General features: G+C 39.3%; 1 protein-coding gene across 2 annotated transcripts in view; it reads right to left on the bottom strand.

The window, feature by feature from the left end:
• Positions 1–16,645, bottom strand: part of srbd1 (S1 RNA binding domain 1) — a 51,738-nt gene that overhangs the window by 19,891 nt on the left and 15,202 nt on the right. For both annotated transcript variants that reach the window (XM_033980210.2, XM_055227380.1), the window contains exons 13-15: positions 16,320–16,427; positions 4,792–4,883; positions 1,532–1,614 (exon numbers count right to left, since the gene is read on the bottom strand). In XM_033980210.2, coding sequence (XP_033836101.1) covers positions 1,532–1,614; positions 4,792–4,883; positions 16,320–16,427 — 283 coding nt within the window. The remainder of the gene's footprint in view (positions 1–1,531; positions 1,615–4,791; positions 4,884–16,319; positions 16,428–16,645) is intronic.

The following is a 16,645-nucleotide window of genomic DNA, read 5'->3' as shown; positions in this document are numbered from 1 at the left end:
AAAAAACACACACGAGTGCACACACACATGCACAGAGCACACACTTAAGTATACATATAGACACATGGAGCACACACATATATATATACATATACACACAAGCACACACACGAGCGCACACACACACACATATATATATATATATATATATATATATATATATTATATATACACAAGCACGCACAGAGCACACATACACATACTGAGACACATAGAGCACACACATACACACATATATATATATATACACACATACATATAGACACATGGAGCACACACACACAGAACACGCATACATATACACATAGACACATATACACACACATATGTACACACAAGCGCACACACCCCCGCACGCACACACACACACACAAATACATAAACATAGATAAACAGACCCCACACACATACAGATATACACACAAACACACACACACAGAACACACAGATATACACACAGAGCACATAGAGCACACACACACTCTAATGCACAGAAGCACACACGCAGAGCACACACACATACATATATACACACACAGAGTGTGCACACACACACACACACACACACACACCCACACAGGAAGCGATAGAGCACAAATTGTTGTATTTAAACATAAAACCACAGAGTTATATGTAGATTTGAGGCTGTGAATGGGAAGAAGAGCGCACAGATATGCAGATGTGTGTGTGTGTGTCTATGTGTGTGTGTGTGTGTGAGAGCTCGAGCACAGGTCAAAGTGATGTCTCATCTCATATCTGTCAGCACCCAAAGTTTATTTAGCCGGTTATATTATCATTTGTTGACCTAGTCACATGATCTGAGGGCGGGAGGTGCAGAACCCCAGGCACCCCAGGGAGCCCCGTCAGAATGTGATGAGAGACAAGGGCTTGGGACTCATCACACAAACACAAACACCAAGACAATTTGACCTCCTTTTGTGTCAAATCCAGTTCAGTTTATTTATTTTATGAGGAAATATCGGCCTCAGAAAAACATTCTAACGCTTTTTCTGTTCTTTGATACACTGTACGAACCTTTCATTGTCCAGGACAGTTTTGGAAAAAGAAAACGCTGAAATGTTTTGTTTTACATAATAGACATCTCAGACACTTTGTTTTCATCTCAGACACTGAACAAATGCACTTACTCAATATATGCCAATGCCAATGTGTTTAGAATCAATTTTCACAAGCAGAATTTATTTATTTTGGCAAACGGTACATGGTTTTTACATTTTTATCCACGTTCAAGCCACTCAAAACACATGTCGAGAGCGGGATTCGAACTGTAAACCTTCAGATCAGTGGGAAAACGCTCTACTAACTGCGCTAACGTCACCCCCATGAGCAAACATCAGCCTCAAAAAAACATCAAACCTAAACGCTTTTTCGTACAGGATTGTTTTTGGAAAAATGTAATGTTGATATCCATTCGTTTATATAACACTGTGCTTCAATGTTTTATATAATAGACATCTTAGACGCTCTATTTTCATTATATGTATTTCTACAGAAGAACAAATGCACTTACTTGATATGTGCCAATTCCAATGTGTTTAGGATCAATTTTCACCAGCTCAGCCATCGGATCTTGAACTCGTCGCCCGATAGACACTGCGGAAACAAAAGATACGGTCGCGTTATTGTCAGGGGGCCTCGTAGCGTCTTTCTCTGTAAAGCTTAATCTCATCAGTTATTGAAAATGCAAATGCAAATATCACATATAATTAGAGAATATGATAATTACCTGCACGTTACAAAACCGGCCTGAGGGTGGGTTAAATCTAATTATTATCCACCACCCCCCGTAATGATGATTTAAGCAGGTTTTTGATCAACCTTCTGACCCCGTTTTGGGCTTAGTCACCAGTCAGCTTTATTTTTTATGATTATTCTACATGTTTTTGTCTGTAAAACCCCTCACCACACACTTTATACACTTTTCTCACACAGGCGTTAACATTTTCAACATTTTCTCACATGTTTCAAACTGTAAAAATGAGCGTCTATACGAGCTAAAACGACTTGAATCTGAATATTTATCTCAGTATTTCAAAAAATCTGCGAGTCAGCTTTATTTTTTACAGTTATTCTCTCTGTTTTTGTCTGTAAAACCCCTCACCACACACTTTATACACTTTTCTCACACAGACGTTAACATTTTCTCACATTTCTCTCTCGTTTAAACTCTCTCAAAGTTCAAACCTTCGTAGGCGTCTTTGTCGGTGCAGAACGTTTCATCGACATTGTGGGTTTTGTCGGGGAGAAAACAAATTGCAAACGTGCAGCACTTCAGAGTCACACTGCGATCCAACGTTTACGTAAATTTTTATGTAAGAACCGCAATAGAGTGAGGTAGTTTGATATTTTCTGTTATTTTTTGCAATATGATGAGATTCAAGCTGTAGAAAGTTGAATAAATAACTGTTTTTTTTCAATATTGTACATTTAGAATAGTGTTTTAGAGATAATTCTGCTTTATGGTTTGGTTTTAATCTTATCATTTATCGTCTATTTTTACTTTACTACAGAATTCTTTACCGTGACAGGTCTAACTGTCACTAAAACTAAAATTGCACACAAAAAAATCTGCAAAATCGTGATAAAACGAGGGAAAAGTAAAAAGCCTGAGCTGCAACAAACGGATCACAGAATGAAGCGAAAATTAACCGTAGAAGTAGAAAAATGGTTGATATTTGGATTTTTTTGTGTATTTTTACGACGTGCTTTCCATCTCCAGCAAAGACCGATCTTTTGTTTTGGTCAAAATTGGTCTGCTGCCTTAAAAAAAACACACACACAAAGCTTTTTATTAACACTTAAATATGAAGAGAACAGTACAAAACGTGACCACACAGCTCTCACGTAAGTATATGTTCAAAGAAAAGAGTGAGTTTGGGATTATTTTAAATGTACTACAATCCGCCCCAAAAATATCGGCAGAACTAATCGGCCATCAGTTGTTCTGGACTCTAAACAATCAGTATCGGCATCGGTCATGAAAAAAAACTACATCTTTTGTCACTGATCCAAACTACTACAGCTCAAATCTTATCAAATTACAACAAAAACATCCCAAATCCCCCCATTTTTGCGAAGAAATTGCTCACACGAGAAACCCTGACCTCCCAAAAAACACTACTCCAGTTTTCACGTATTGAACGATGAGTCTGTAAAGTGATTAATGTGACAGTCCTATAGTTAAAGCCAAAAGAAAAATCCGTCAACTGGACTTTAAAGTTGTTGGATTGAAGACGTTTCGCTGCTCATTCAATCCGCTTCTTCTTCTTCCTCCTCCAGTTCTGACAGGTCTAGTTACAGCTCTAAGATAATGCCATTCTTTCACGCGCATACTTTCTGTACTGGAACTTTGCGTTAAGAGAATTAAACTGTCAAGGTAGAAGAGACAAAGAAATGGGGATGTAACAGAGGCGAAATGTCTGGAATCACTGGTTCTGTGCTCTGGGCTCTGGCTGCGGTGGGAGGCTGCTGCCTGAGATAATATTTAGACAGGGATGGAGTTTCAGCCCTGGCCTTGCTCTGAACACCACCAAAATGATCCTATATTCTTCTGTCTTTTACTGAAAAACGTCTTCGTACTTATTTGTAAATGGATTCCAGTGACTCCGCAGCACTTAGGCGAAGGCTCTAAAACTAAACGCAGATGAAACTAAACTGAGGAGAGAGCGGAGCGAGAGGGACACGGAGAATACACGAGAGACGATTAAAAAAAACGAAGGGTGAAAATGGAGCGGGGCTTTAACTTTAACGCTATGATGTAGTATTTTATGAAACGCGTGAAAAACTCGGACGCGGAGTTGCAATTTTTACACCGTATGTGGTCTGCGCGTCGACTGTGAGCAAAGTTGGCCACTAGGTGTCTCTGCGGTGCACTAAATTAAAGCGTGTCCAAGTCAAATGTATTTCATGCCATAAAATACAACGCCTTTCAAAACACAATTCCAGAACGTTTTGGATTTAATCTGCCCAAGAGTCCGAACCTGTGGACTTCTGCTGGCTTTCATTAAAGGTATAAATATGGCTCGGAGCTGGTGACCACAGGAAACTAGTGAGGAATAATCCAGCCGCACTCCATTTACTGCTTTTAAATAGGAAGTCTGTGGAAAGCATTTGTTCAACGAAATCCCAAGCAATTCGTTATATTGTGCGCAGCGCTGGGAGAAGTACGCAGTTTTATTATTTAAGTAAAAGTACAGATACAGGAGCAAAAGGAAAAACTGAAATAAAACTAAAAGTATCAAATAAAAAATGTAGTTAAAGAGTAAAAAGCAAAAAGACTTCGCGCAGATTTTGAGTCTTTTAAAGCGTCGAATGTGGTGATTTTGATGAAGATTTGAGCTGGATTTTGTTCGACAGAAACAACTGAATCAATTGTTTTTTTTCTGTCTGTTTTTATTTGTTTTGTTTTGCTGTTTTTTGCTCAAATTGTGAACGTGTTAAAAATAAACCTTCAGCCTTTTTCGCAGGTGTCGGACAATAATTAAAAAAAAGGTTTTACTTTTCAGTCTCGTTCGTAAATGTAGTGGAGTAGAAAGTACAGATACTGCTCTCAAATGTAGTGAAGTTAAAGTAAAAAATACTTTGTGTGTACTATTAACGTTGCAGTGGATGAAATAAGTTACAAGCAAGAGGTAAATTCATCTCAAACTTCATTTTGGACGGGTAATATCAACAGGAAAATGACTTAACGTGTGTATTAATGACGAGTATTTGCTTTGATTTTCTGTGTGTTATTTTATTACATTATTACATCATTTTATCGGGACATACCTGCGCTCCTCAGGTTTGGATCCAGGTCTGGCATTTCTTTGACGGCCTCAGGACTGACACTGTAGATAGAAGCTCCTGCCTCATTGGTGATACTAAAAGAGGAAAAAGAGAACGTGTTTATTTGCTCAGTTTAAGCAAAATTATAACATTTCGCCACGTAAATCAGCGCAAAAGATTCTTCGATTAAAATTCAGGATATATGACATGGCGAGGCTGACCTTTTCTGCTGACAAATGTTGAAAAATATTGGGAGAAAGGGTTTGTTATATTAAAAAATTAAGTATTTGATTATGTCTGTTATTGGAACAACTATACAGTCCTTTGTTTTATTTCTGTAACTGCTCCCCCAAGATGCTCTGTTGTATTTCTTTGTTTAAAAATACTTGTAAAAAATAAAATATATATTAAAAAAAAAGTCTGGAAATGGTGTGTATCAGTTTGCAATGCTCCAACTTCTATTCATGTGTCACTGCTGACCCCTTGAGGTTATTTTAAGTACTGCAGGTGACTTTTATTTTACTGTATTTGACTTTACTGCATCTTTCAGCAGGAGTTTAAGTCTAAAGGTTTTGTTCTTTTAATTTGTATAAAGACGTGCTTTTATGTCGTGTTTTCCTTTATTTGTACAGCCATAAACAGATGTAAACGCTCACGTATTTGTCTCAGAGTTTTGCACTTTAACAAGTTTACGATAAGCTTAATGAGATGTTTATGTGTTTTTATTACACTTACACAGTACTTTAACTCCAAGTTCCTCTTTTCCCTTCGGCTGCCAACGTTTTTCAAATTAAACTAAAACTGTAAGTGATTATTTCTTTCATGTTGCTTAATAAAAAAAATAAAGTCTTTAAGTAAAATATATGGATTCACTCTGCTACTGCATCCAACAGATCAGTGCGTGGAGGCAAAACGACCTCTGTCTCCGTCTCTAAAACCTTCAAATCAGGTTAGAAATCTGAGGGTAATAATGGACTCGGACTTGAACTTTAACAGCCGCGTCAAATCAATAACATCTGCAGCTTTTTACCATCTAAAAAAACATTACAAAAATCGAATTTATACCGTCAAAACCAGACTTAGAGAGACTTATCCGTGCATTTGTCTTAAGTAGGTTAGACTAGTGTAACGTCCTGCTCTCCAAACGAACCTTAAGATTCATGATTATTTATGTTTTGATTTGTGGTATTGTGATTTTAATGTTAAATTTCTTATTCTGTAAAGCACGTTGAATGACCTTGTGTACAAACTGTGCTACAAATAAACTTGTCTTGCAGAATATCTGAGTTAAAAAAGCCCAAAACTACATGGTCATAACTCATGTGACCAATAATTTATGTATAATGTATAAAAAAACATATATATTCTTCAGGAAACATAGTGCTCAAGTGCAGTTTTGTCATTGAACGGTGATAAAACAAAACCTCTGATCTGCAGCTGATGCTAAAAGTGACAGCGACAAACAGTTTAGCTCTTTCTGTTTGCGGAATAAAAATAAGTCCGATCTATAAAGTGAACGGGGCGTTTTTCCTCTGGGCTGCTCCACAGACACAGAGTAGGTCAGATCCTCTCCAGTGCCCATAGTTGAGGATACTCTCTCCTGATACATAAACAAACAAACGCACTGACCCCGGGGCCTGGACTCTCTATAACCTTGCCAATTATGAGCAACTCGTTAATGAGGAGTGGCAGAGGACTTCTGACGACGATCGCATTTAAATGAACACGTCCTTCTTATATTCAGTATTGTCTCTATTCATCGGCCCCTCGTTTTGTCAGCTCTCACTCGCCGTCCTGACAGCTGACATATCGCCATGGTGACGCCGTTAACGAGCACTGGCACATGACCTTCAGGGAGGTCAGGGGAGCGCTGGTCATTAGGCTCATCCTACATACACGTGCGCGCTAATACGACGTCGCGCGCACACGGAACGAAGCGCGTCCTTTCACATGTAAAACAACATCGATTCAAACGCGCCGGGCCTGCTCTCCGTTTTCAAGGCCTCGCTGAAAGGACGGGACGCACTCTTTCGATCTGAATTTCAATAAAATCGCGACGTTCGGAGAAAGAATAGATAAATTAGTTGTACAAATGGCCACTAGTCCCTATCATGTCCAACCTAATTAAGCAGGCCGGTGGGGCAGCTGGGTAACCGTCCTGTCATAGATACAGCTCAGAGCTCTTGTCATTACCGCGTCCACGTTGCCATAGCGTCGACATCAGCGTGGCAGCCAGCAGAAGGTTGCGCGCGCCCGTCTCTGCGGCCATGTGCGGACAAAGTCAACAGCCTCTCGGTGTAAAGCGATGACTCGTCGGGCCTCGGGGTTGTCATTTATTCGTCCACTGTTCCGTCTTCCGCATCCACACGAACGGGACCCTTCGGCGGCGTCTCCACCCGGGGCAAAGTCACAAACGGCGGTTCTTAAACAGGTCATCGTTGAGACGCAGCCACGAGACACACGACCGTAATGACTGACCCTCACCGCCCCAAACGCGACACACACACTCGGGGAGATGGATACACACTTTGATACCTCACTGTAGCCTCCTGGCGCGGCGTGTAGCCCTGATCTACGTTAAAAACAGCTCATCAGATCAGTCAAAAAGAACAAGGGTAAAGCCATGACCTGATGAAGAGGAAACGGAGAAATGTTCATCAGGAAGACGCCATTTTCTTTACTACAACACAACTTTTACATTTCAGTTATGTGCATTGAAATAAACAAGAATATTTGATGAGTGAAGAGTCCAAACGGAACAAAAGTAACCCCGAGAAACCCGATCACGATGATGATTATATCGAGTTATCGTTAAAATATATTATAAACGGAGCAATTTTTAACACAAATGCACCAGTCTGGTTTTAACTTTGAGTATCTGCCGATGCCCGATATCAAAGCAGAGACTGAAAACTACATTTATTTCCTTAAAACTAAAATAAAATAAGGCAAATGTGCGATCAAAATGTGTTATCGGATTATTGAATTGTTAATCTATGTGATGTTTATTCGTCAAGTAACCCCAGAACTACTTTGTATGAATAAAAGTAAAACATTATGAGACTTTCTGCGTCAACTACGACTATATTTGGAAGCTGATATCTAATTTTTGGAGGCTTTTTCTTTGTTTTAGTGGAATTAACTTGTGTTATTTTTCTGTTTTATAATCAGATTTGAGCTGTAGAGGTTTGAATAAATCACTTCTATGACTCATTAAGTGTTTTATTCCAGCTACTGCACAAAAAGGATCGTTTTCGGGAGGGCTATAGTCTCAGTAGAACTCAAAAACACAAAAAGCAGAACGTGATAAGTAAATAAACACAAATAAACACGAGGCTAAAGTCTAAAGAGTCCAGAGAATCCACATCCGCAGAAGTTTGACTGTCCCGGCCGCTCAAACAGCTTGGGTCCATTGTTCAGTCAGCTGCAAAGTCTGACCTGAGGCGGGAAAACTGAGGGAGGCAGCGAGTCGGCCGCACAAACACACACACGGACGCACACACGGACGCACACGCAGGCACACACACGTCGGCTCTGAAGACGATGACATTTTTCACAGAGAAAAGCGTCCAAATGGCAGGTGTCAGGGGCTGTCAGTCTCCAGTGAGGAGCTCCGAGGCAACACGGCACACACACGTACACACACAAACACACACACGAACACACACACAGGGACGCAGAGGAGTCCCACTGCAACTGCACACACACGTATACACACACATACACACACGAACACACACACACCAACGCAGAGGAGTCCCACTGCAACTGCACGCACACACACACATGCACAAAGACAAACTGCCACATATACACACACACAAGTCCGACTAGAACAGCACACACACATATACTCACACACAAACACACACACGGACACAGAGAAGTCCCACTGCAACAGCACACACACATACACACACAAAAACACGGACACAGAGAAGTCTGACTGCAAAAGCACAAACACACACATGCATGAAGACAAACTGCCATATATACACACACACACACAAGTCCGACTGCAACAGCACATACACACACACGCACACATATACACAAAACACACCCATACACACACAAGTCCAACTGCCAAAGAACACACACAAAGCACACACACACATACATACAGATATACAGACACACATGCACAATCATACACACAAACACACATATACACACACGTACAAGTCCAACTGCAACAGCACACACCCACATAGCGCACACACACACACACAGGGAGGGCATCTGACACACACACACACAGGGAGGGCATCTGACACACACACAAGTCCAACTGCCACAGCACATCCATACACACACACACACACACACACCCCACACACACAAACTGCCAGTCTGAGGCACATCTGAAAAGAGCAAAGCCTCAAAGACACTTATGTCAATCTGGAGGAGAAAGGCCTGCACTTACTCCACACACAAACACAACACAAGCACGACTAAAAGCACACACACACACACACACACACACACACACAGTCCCCCTACAGGACGCACAACAGGACACCCCCCCCCCTCCCGAAAACTGTCAAACCCTGAGGGAGCGAGGACTTGGTGTCAGAGGAGAGACATGAGACGCCAAAGTGCTGCTGCGTTTAAGGATGTTTTGGGGTCATTAATGTCGACGAGTTTATTTCAACTTCTTCATGTATTTATCTAATTTAATAAAAACAGAGGTAGAAGGTAACGAAGTACAAGTACTTAATAGATTTTTAGGTATCTGGACTTTACTTTAAGTACGTTTTACAGTGGGTACTTTTTACTTTTACTTCACTACATTTGAGAGCAGTATCTGTACTTTCTACTCCACTACATTTTTGAACTGGACTGAAAAGTAAAAAGTACTTTTCATATGATTTGAGGGGTTATTTTTTTTAATCATCCTGACTAAAGTTTGAGTTGAAGCTTCGACTTTGATCCAAACAGAAATAAATGCACGAAATTCATAAGAAAAGTTCAGAAGTTCAGTTACTGTGACCAAAATATGCATCATTTTTTAGTCAATATCACGACATTTACACTTAAATAAAATAACAACACTTGAGTGAAATACTTTTAACTTTCATTTTTAAACGGGTACTTAAATACTTTTACATAAATATATTTTTTTATGTGATACTTGAGTAACTTTTTACCTCTGTATCTGTACTTTTACTTAGGAAAGTTGAGTATTTCATCCAGCAGTGACTAAAACTAGATTTCAGTAAAACAGAAAAGAAAAAAGTACTTTGTAAATAGTAATTATACGGGATTATAAGTAGCGTCGTCGTCACCACCCAGGATACTCTAGAGCACAGGTGTTAAACTCAAGGCCCGGGGGCGAAATCTGGCCCGCCATGCCATTTTATGTGGCCGCGACAAGGTAAATTAAAATGTCAGTTTATGCAGTTACACAGTCTTTTTTTTTTTCATCTATGCAAATTGGCTCTCGGTGAAATGGAGTTTGACGCCCCTGCTCTAGAGGGACTCTCTCCAACACTTTCGGGTCCGACCAGAGGAGCTGGAGGAAGTGTCTGGGGTGGGGGAAGTCTAATGCCCTTGTGACCCCGCCCCGGAACAAGAGAGGAGGAAAATGGATGGATCATTGTAGTACTTTTTATGCAGGAACTCCAGACATCAGGATTTAACACTGCAGTGGTTCTGTTCAGATGTGAATGTGACTCAAAGGGTTTTATTCTTCTCTTTTCCCTTTTAATTCTCATTTTATGATGTTTTGATTAGTTGTTTTGTGATTTTAATGTATTTCTTGTTCTGTAAAGCACTTTTGAATTACTTTGTGTACGAATTGTGCTGTACAAATAAACTTCCCACTGATTTAACGATATATTTATGCTGTAAATGAATAACATTAATCGTAACTGTACATAAAAATATATTTCAGTTTCATGATGCTCTGAAGTTGATCCTGTTGTTTACAAGAAAAGATATTTGCAATTTAGCTAATTTGTTTCATATTTATCACACTTAAATGTTTAAATTATCAAACCAATTTTAATATTTCAGAAAAGTCAAGTCAAATAAACATAAAGTACAGTTTTAAAAGAATTATTTTATATATTACGGTAAGTACAACCCTATGTGTGGAAAAAGTAAGTGTGCTTTGTTATTAAACAGTTTTTACAAAGCACTTCGCCAAAATGACGAGTCTGACAGCAGCAGGTACAGAAAAAAAATTAAAATAAAAAAAAAAAATAAAGTCAAAATAACAAAAAAAAAAACTTTTTAAAAAAACACCCAAAAAAACCCTCAAAATAACAAATAAAAAACAACAAAAAAGAGATAAAAATACAAAAAAAAAACTAAAAAATAGCAAAAAAAAATTATAATAAACATAACTTAAATTTAAAAAAAAAACTAAAAAAAAAACTAAACTAAAAAAAAACAAAACAAAAACTCAAAATAACTCAAAAAAATAAATAAATAAATAAATTCAAAATAACTCCAGGATCATGTAGAGCGCGTTAATACGAACATTTAAGACCAAAATGATGAGTCTGACAGCAGCAGGTACAGAGGGAGGACAGTTTTTCAATAGCAAGTGAATTGGAGCCAGAGTCGATGCAGGCGGACGCGCACTAACGCTCACCTCCTTCTTGCAAACGCCGCCGCTAGCAGGTTAGCCGTGTCCATTTGTATATACAGTCTACGCTCCATAACTGCGCGTCTATATAAAACACAAACAGTGAAAGTGAAGCACTGACCGCCTCAGAGAGCATGTGTCCCTCTACACCTCCTCCTTCAGTCTTTAAATCATGGCTGATGTCTAAATGCCTGCTGTAGCTCAGTGATGACTGGTCCTGCCACACTGCGTTCATCATCGGGCCCCCGGGAGCACGGCAGGACACGGGCCGAGACAGAGAACGCACACGAACACGCCACTGACCCCCAGCTCTGCATCTGGACAGTAATAATGATCTCATCCCGACGGGAGCACAAGGCCAGACACTCAAGGACTCAGCGTTTACTGTATGGACTGTATGAGGCCGCGGAGAGTCGTTTGAGAGGGAAAAAAAAACAAAAAAACACACTAAAGGTCCCATATTATGCTACTTTCTGATGTATGTTCTAATGTTTCCTCATCAAAAACAGACCTGGAGTTGTGTTTTGTTTCATTCTCACATGTTTAACACACAAACCCTGCAGATTTAGGCTGAGTTCTTCTCTCAAACTGAAAACACCGTTTCATTCCAATCAAATCCACACAAACAATCTGATATTATGCAAAATTGACTCTTGTGAGCTTTAAATCATGTTGTTAATAATGTTGTTCTCATCAAAAACAGACCTGGAGTTGTGTTTTGTTTCATTCACACATGTTTGAGTCACACTTTATTATTAGTCTGTTACATCTCCAAACCTCAAAATGCTCCGTTCCAACTTGTGATGTCATGAAGAGGTAGTTTTCAAGTTAACTTTTACCTTTACTTCAGTAGAAATGATCAATCCCGAGGCTGAAATCATCCAAATGAATGATTCAAGTGAAGGTGTGTGGAGTTTAAAAACACACTGTAGCACTTCCTGTATTTCCACATGATGACATCACAAGGTTGAACAGAGCGTTTTCAGTTTGAGAGAAGAACTAGAAGCCTAAATATGCAGGTTTGTGTGTTAAACATGTGAGAATAAAACAAAAAAAACACAACTCCAGGTCTGTTTGTGATGAGGAAACTATTATAACAGATCAGAAAATTGTGTAATCTGTAATCCCTTTAAGCCAGAAATATTTGTGAAAAAAAGGAAATAATACTGGCATATTTACAGTATGTCGTTTGGAAACTCTTTTGAAAAATGGCCGCCACATTGGAGCTTGTGGATAAGAAGTTTTTAGCAACATTAGTAAAATAACATTTGTTGTATTTGTTTCTGGCAGATGCTCTAGACACGCCCCAGTGTGCAGTTTGTCTGTTCTGACCTCCACATATTTGGTTGGACGAGCTGTTTTAATGCTCTGGTTTATAAATTGGGCTGTGCTGTAAAGTTATTTTAAATATCAACTATACACCAGAGCTTTGACACCAGAGTGCATTTGACACACAGCAGCTCACCTTTGCATTTTTATGTAAAGGTGAGACGAGCTGAATATTTGAGGGTCAGTTCTACCTGTCAGAACTAAAACACAATGACAGATGAGGTCGAGCTGAAAAGGAGCCAAAAGAGCCAAAAGAGCCTCAACACACCGAGCTGTTTGGAGGGTGGCACTGAAAGCAGCAGGTGGCCCCATCTTTAACCCACAAGCATCAAGACTGATGTTCAAATACACACAACATAATGTCAGGAGAGATTTAAAATGAGTCCAGTCTGAGATGAGTGAGATTTAAGAGGCTCATGAGGCTTCAGTCTCAGGGTGCACTCCTCCTTCTGCAATTACACTGTTGAATATTATCTGTGGTTTAAATATGTTTAGTGATTTAAATACATAAAAATGTATTTATCATTATCATAGATTAGGTCTGAGTTTGAGTTCAGTGTGTGGCATCATCTGTATTATAGATCACATATATTTATAATGAATCAGACTGGGAACAGTCACATACATATACACGCACATGCACGCACACACACACACACGCACGCACGCACGCATACGCACGCACATACACACACATGCATGCACACACGCGCGCACATGCACGCGCACGCGCACAAACAGAGCGCCTACGTCCCGCAGGCAGCCATTTCTGGCTGTCATTCCAGCTGAGCAGTGAGGCAGAAGGACAGAGAAAAAGACAAGAAGGTGGAGGACAGAGGGAGAGAGGGAGAGGGGCAGAGGGGCGGAGGGGCGGAGGTTGTGGAGAGCAACAATGAGGCTCAAATGGACAAGAAGCAGACGCTCCGAATGAACCAGAGCTTCTAATGAACTCAACTGTCACAGCTGAAAGGCACTGGCTATTTACCATCACACAGCAAGTGTTTATAAAGCAGTTCATCTGTGTGAGGGAAAATATCTATTTTAACAAGATTTATTTTATTTATTTAAATTAAAATACACTTAACTGTTGATAGATCTGTATTATGTGGTCATTTATCCATCTAAAATGTTTATAATATCATCTGAATCTCATCATCTGAACGGATTCCAACACCATGTCAAAACAATGTAAACTGAATTCTACTTGGAAAAAGCCCAGCTGATTATATATTTTTATACAGAAGACATTCACAGCAGGTGCTCTGCATCCTGGGGGTTTCTAATGTATATCTGGATATTCAATGTCAATGCAATTAGTCTCATAATTTAACTATGGGCGGTTCTTCATTTAACAAAGATCCTCATTTTTTATATTTGTATAGTCATAAAAAAAACCTTGACATTAGTATTTTCAAACACATTCTTGGCCAACTATTATTACACGCTTTTACCGTGATCAAAGTGACAGAAGCGGAGCCAGAACCATCAAAGACGATTCAAAGATTCATTCTGGAAAACCTTAAATGGGAATAGATCTGTGGACGTGCTTAACTGTCCTTAAAAGAAAAGAGCTCATGTTTTATAAACGTCAGTGGATATAAGATTGTTTTAATAGAAAATGTATGAGCTGTGTAAATGTATCAAATGAATCGCGCTGGAATGATCTATGGAAGCACCGGACACTCGATACAAGAACAGACGTCTGACTAACCTCAAGTCAACAAACACACAGTGGTAGAAGCGAGGGCAGGGACAGGAGGAGGCGGAGCTGGGGGAGGCGAGCGGGTTCTAAGTTTGGACCGAGGTTCAGCGGAGTCGTGTCTGTGGCTGGTCTCAGTTAACACCATTCCTACTCTTTCTTCACTTCGATTTCACTCTTGTATTTTAACCAAAACATTAAAACTAAAGCAGGACAGGAGAAATCGAACTAAACTTGAACATTTTAACAACGCCTTTCCCTGGGACACAGTGTATGCTCAATGTTCTGATGTTTCTTTATATAACTATGCGTATTTGTACAATACTGCAGTTATAATAGCATTTAGTTACATGTAGAAATCGAGCGAAATGGGTTTTTTCATGGCCGATACCAATACCATTTAGAATCCAGAGCAGTCAATGGTTAATAAGCTTCGCCGATATATTTGGGCTGATATGTGAGTCCAAGTTTGATCATTTTTTCCAATTAAATGGATTAAAAACCTCAACGTGAGACAGAAACATTGAGCGTTATCCCCAAAACAAGGGCGCACATTGATATTTCTGCACGTTTGTGGTTAATTTTTACGATCCTTTGCGCATTTACAAACTTACTGTGATCAGATGAATCCAAAACTTAAAATATGTTACGCAAACGGACTAACGAGAAACACGCAAACGCACAGAATTAGTCAAATTTCACTGCTGTGAGCTTTAAGTCATGTTATAACGCTGTAACACAACCCCTTCTTTACCGCAAACCTATAAGAAAGCTGTGTAGTTACGTTTTCTGCAGATATCGCTTTGCACTGAAGTGTTTATATAAAAGGTAAAAGACAAATTCAAACCTGTAAACTGGACAAAAATTTAAGTTCTGGTAAGATCGGTGCTGGACACGGCCTTATATCGATCAGAAACGGGGGAGCTAGCTGTACTGAAACTAACACACGTATCGTTTAAAGTTTGTTTGTTGGGTCCAGGTCTAATGAGCTACACTAATTAAACTGTGCCTGAGTCGTACTTAGTGTAATCATTCAGGCCCCTAAAGGCTGCCCTCATGTCTATCAGTATAATGACCAGTCCTATTGTTGAAACGTCTTTACTCCTGCGACTTTTTGTCCAGTTTACAGGTTTGAATTTGTCTTTTACCTTTATATAAACACTTCAGTGCAACGCGATGTCTGCAGAAAACGTAACCACACAGCTCTCTTGTAGGTTTTTGGTAAAGAAGGGGCTGTGAGTGAGTGTTTTGTCAATTATTTTTTTCTTTTACTATGGATCAGATCTGGACGACTGAGGGATTACACAGACATCTTTTCAAAAATGTTAATTTAACCTCTTGGTGTTCACATATGAGGTCATTAAACTGTCACTTAAAGGCGACAGAAGAGTTTAACATGTTATAGTTTAGATTCAACATGGACTTTGTTAAAGGCTCATGTGAGGCACAATTGTTGTTTCTCATTTTGTTTTTACACGCAGGAAAAATGTTGCTGTGTTCAGGCGCTTAATAAATCGTTTTTTGCAAATTATTATTCAAATGTGATTTTATTTTGTTCTATCAAAATCATTAAAAAGTAGAATTAACGTCCTCATGTGTGGACATCATTTTTCCTATAATGTAAAAAGATATATTTTTTTTATTTTTACACTCCTCAGGTCCCAGTAAGCCCAAATAAATAAAATAAGTTAATAAAACGATGCAAGAGTTTGGGAAGAAGATAAAGCTTTGTGTTTACTCTTTAAGCAGCAGGTCGGCTAAAACAAAATATTGCCCTGTGCTGGAGATTTAAGGCTGATAAAAAGTGAAAATATATCTCGATCAACCCATATATTGGTTTGTCTCTCGTTAAATATGCACTAATGACAGAACACTGACAAGACACAATGTAAAACCAAAGGGCCTCACCAGTAGGACACGTCCAAAGGCTGGAAGTAACGTCTGGAGATGAGGTCAGAGAAGAACGCCTCTGTTTCACGACACGCCGTCCCATTGCCAATCACGATTTTTGTACATCTGAAAACAAAATCATTACTCAGGACTATTAAGAACATCATTTAACTATTTTTATTTCACACTGAGCCAGAAATCTTTAGTAACAAACTGTCTATGGCCATTTTGATCATTTTATTACAGTATCCGGGCTTATTGAACATCTGCAGCACTTTGGGGCAGTGAGTCTGTTTATAAATGAGCTGTAGAAATTAATTTGACCTAATTAAGGCTGTTTGTAA

The sequence above is a fragment of the Periophthalmus magnuspinnatus genome, chromosome 15 (assembly GCF_009829125.3).
Source record: "Periophthalmus magnuspinnatus isolate fPerMag1 chromosome 15, fPerMag1.2.pri, whole genome shotgun sequence".
NCBI classification, from domain to species: Eukaryota; Metazoa; Chordata; class Actinopteri; order Gobiiformes; family Gobiidae; genus Periophthalmus; species Periophthalmus magnuspinnatus.
The sequence above is the reverse complement of the archived record's forward strand: the minus strand, read 5'-3'. Positions and strand labels throughout refer to the sequence as shown.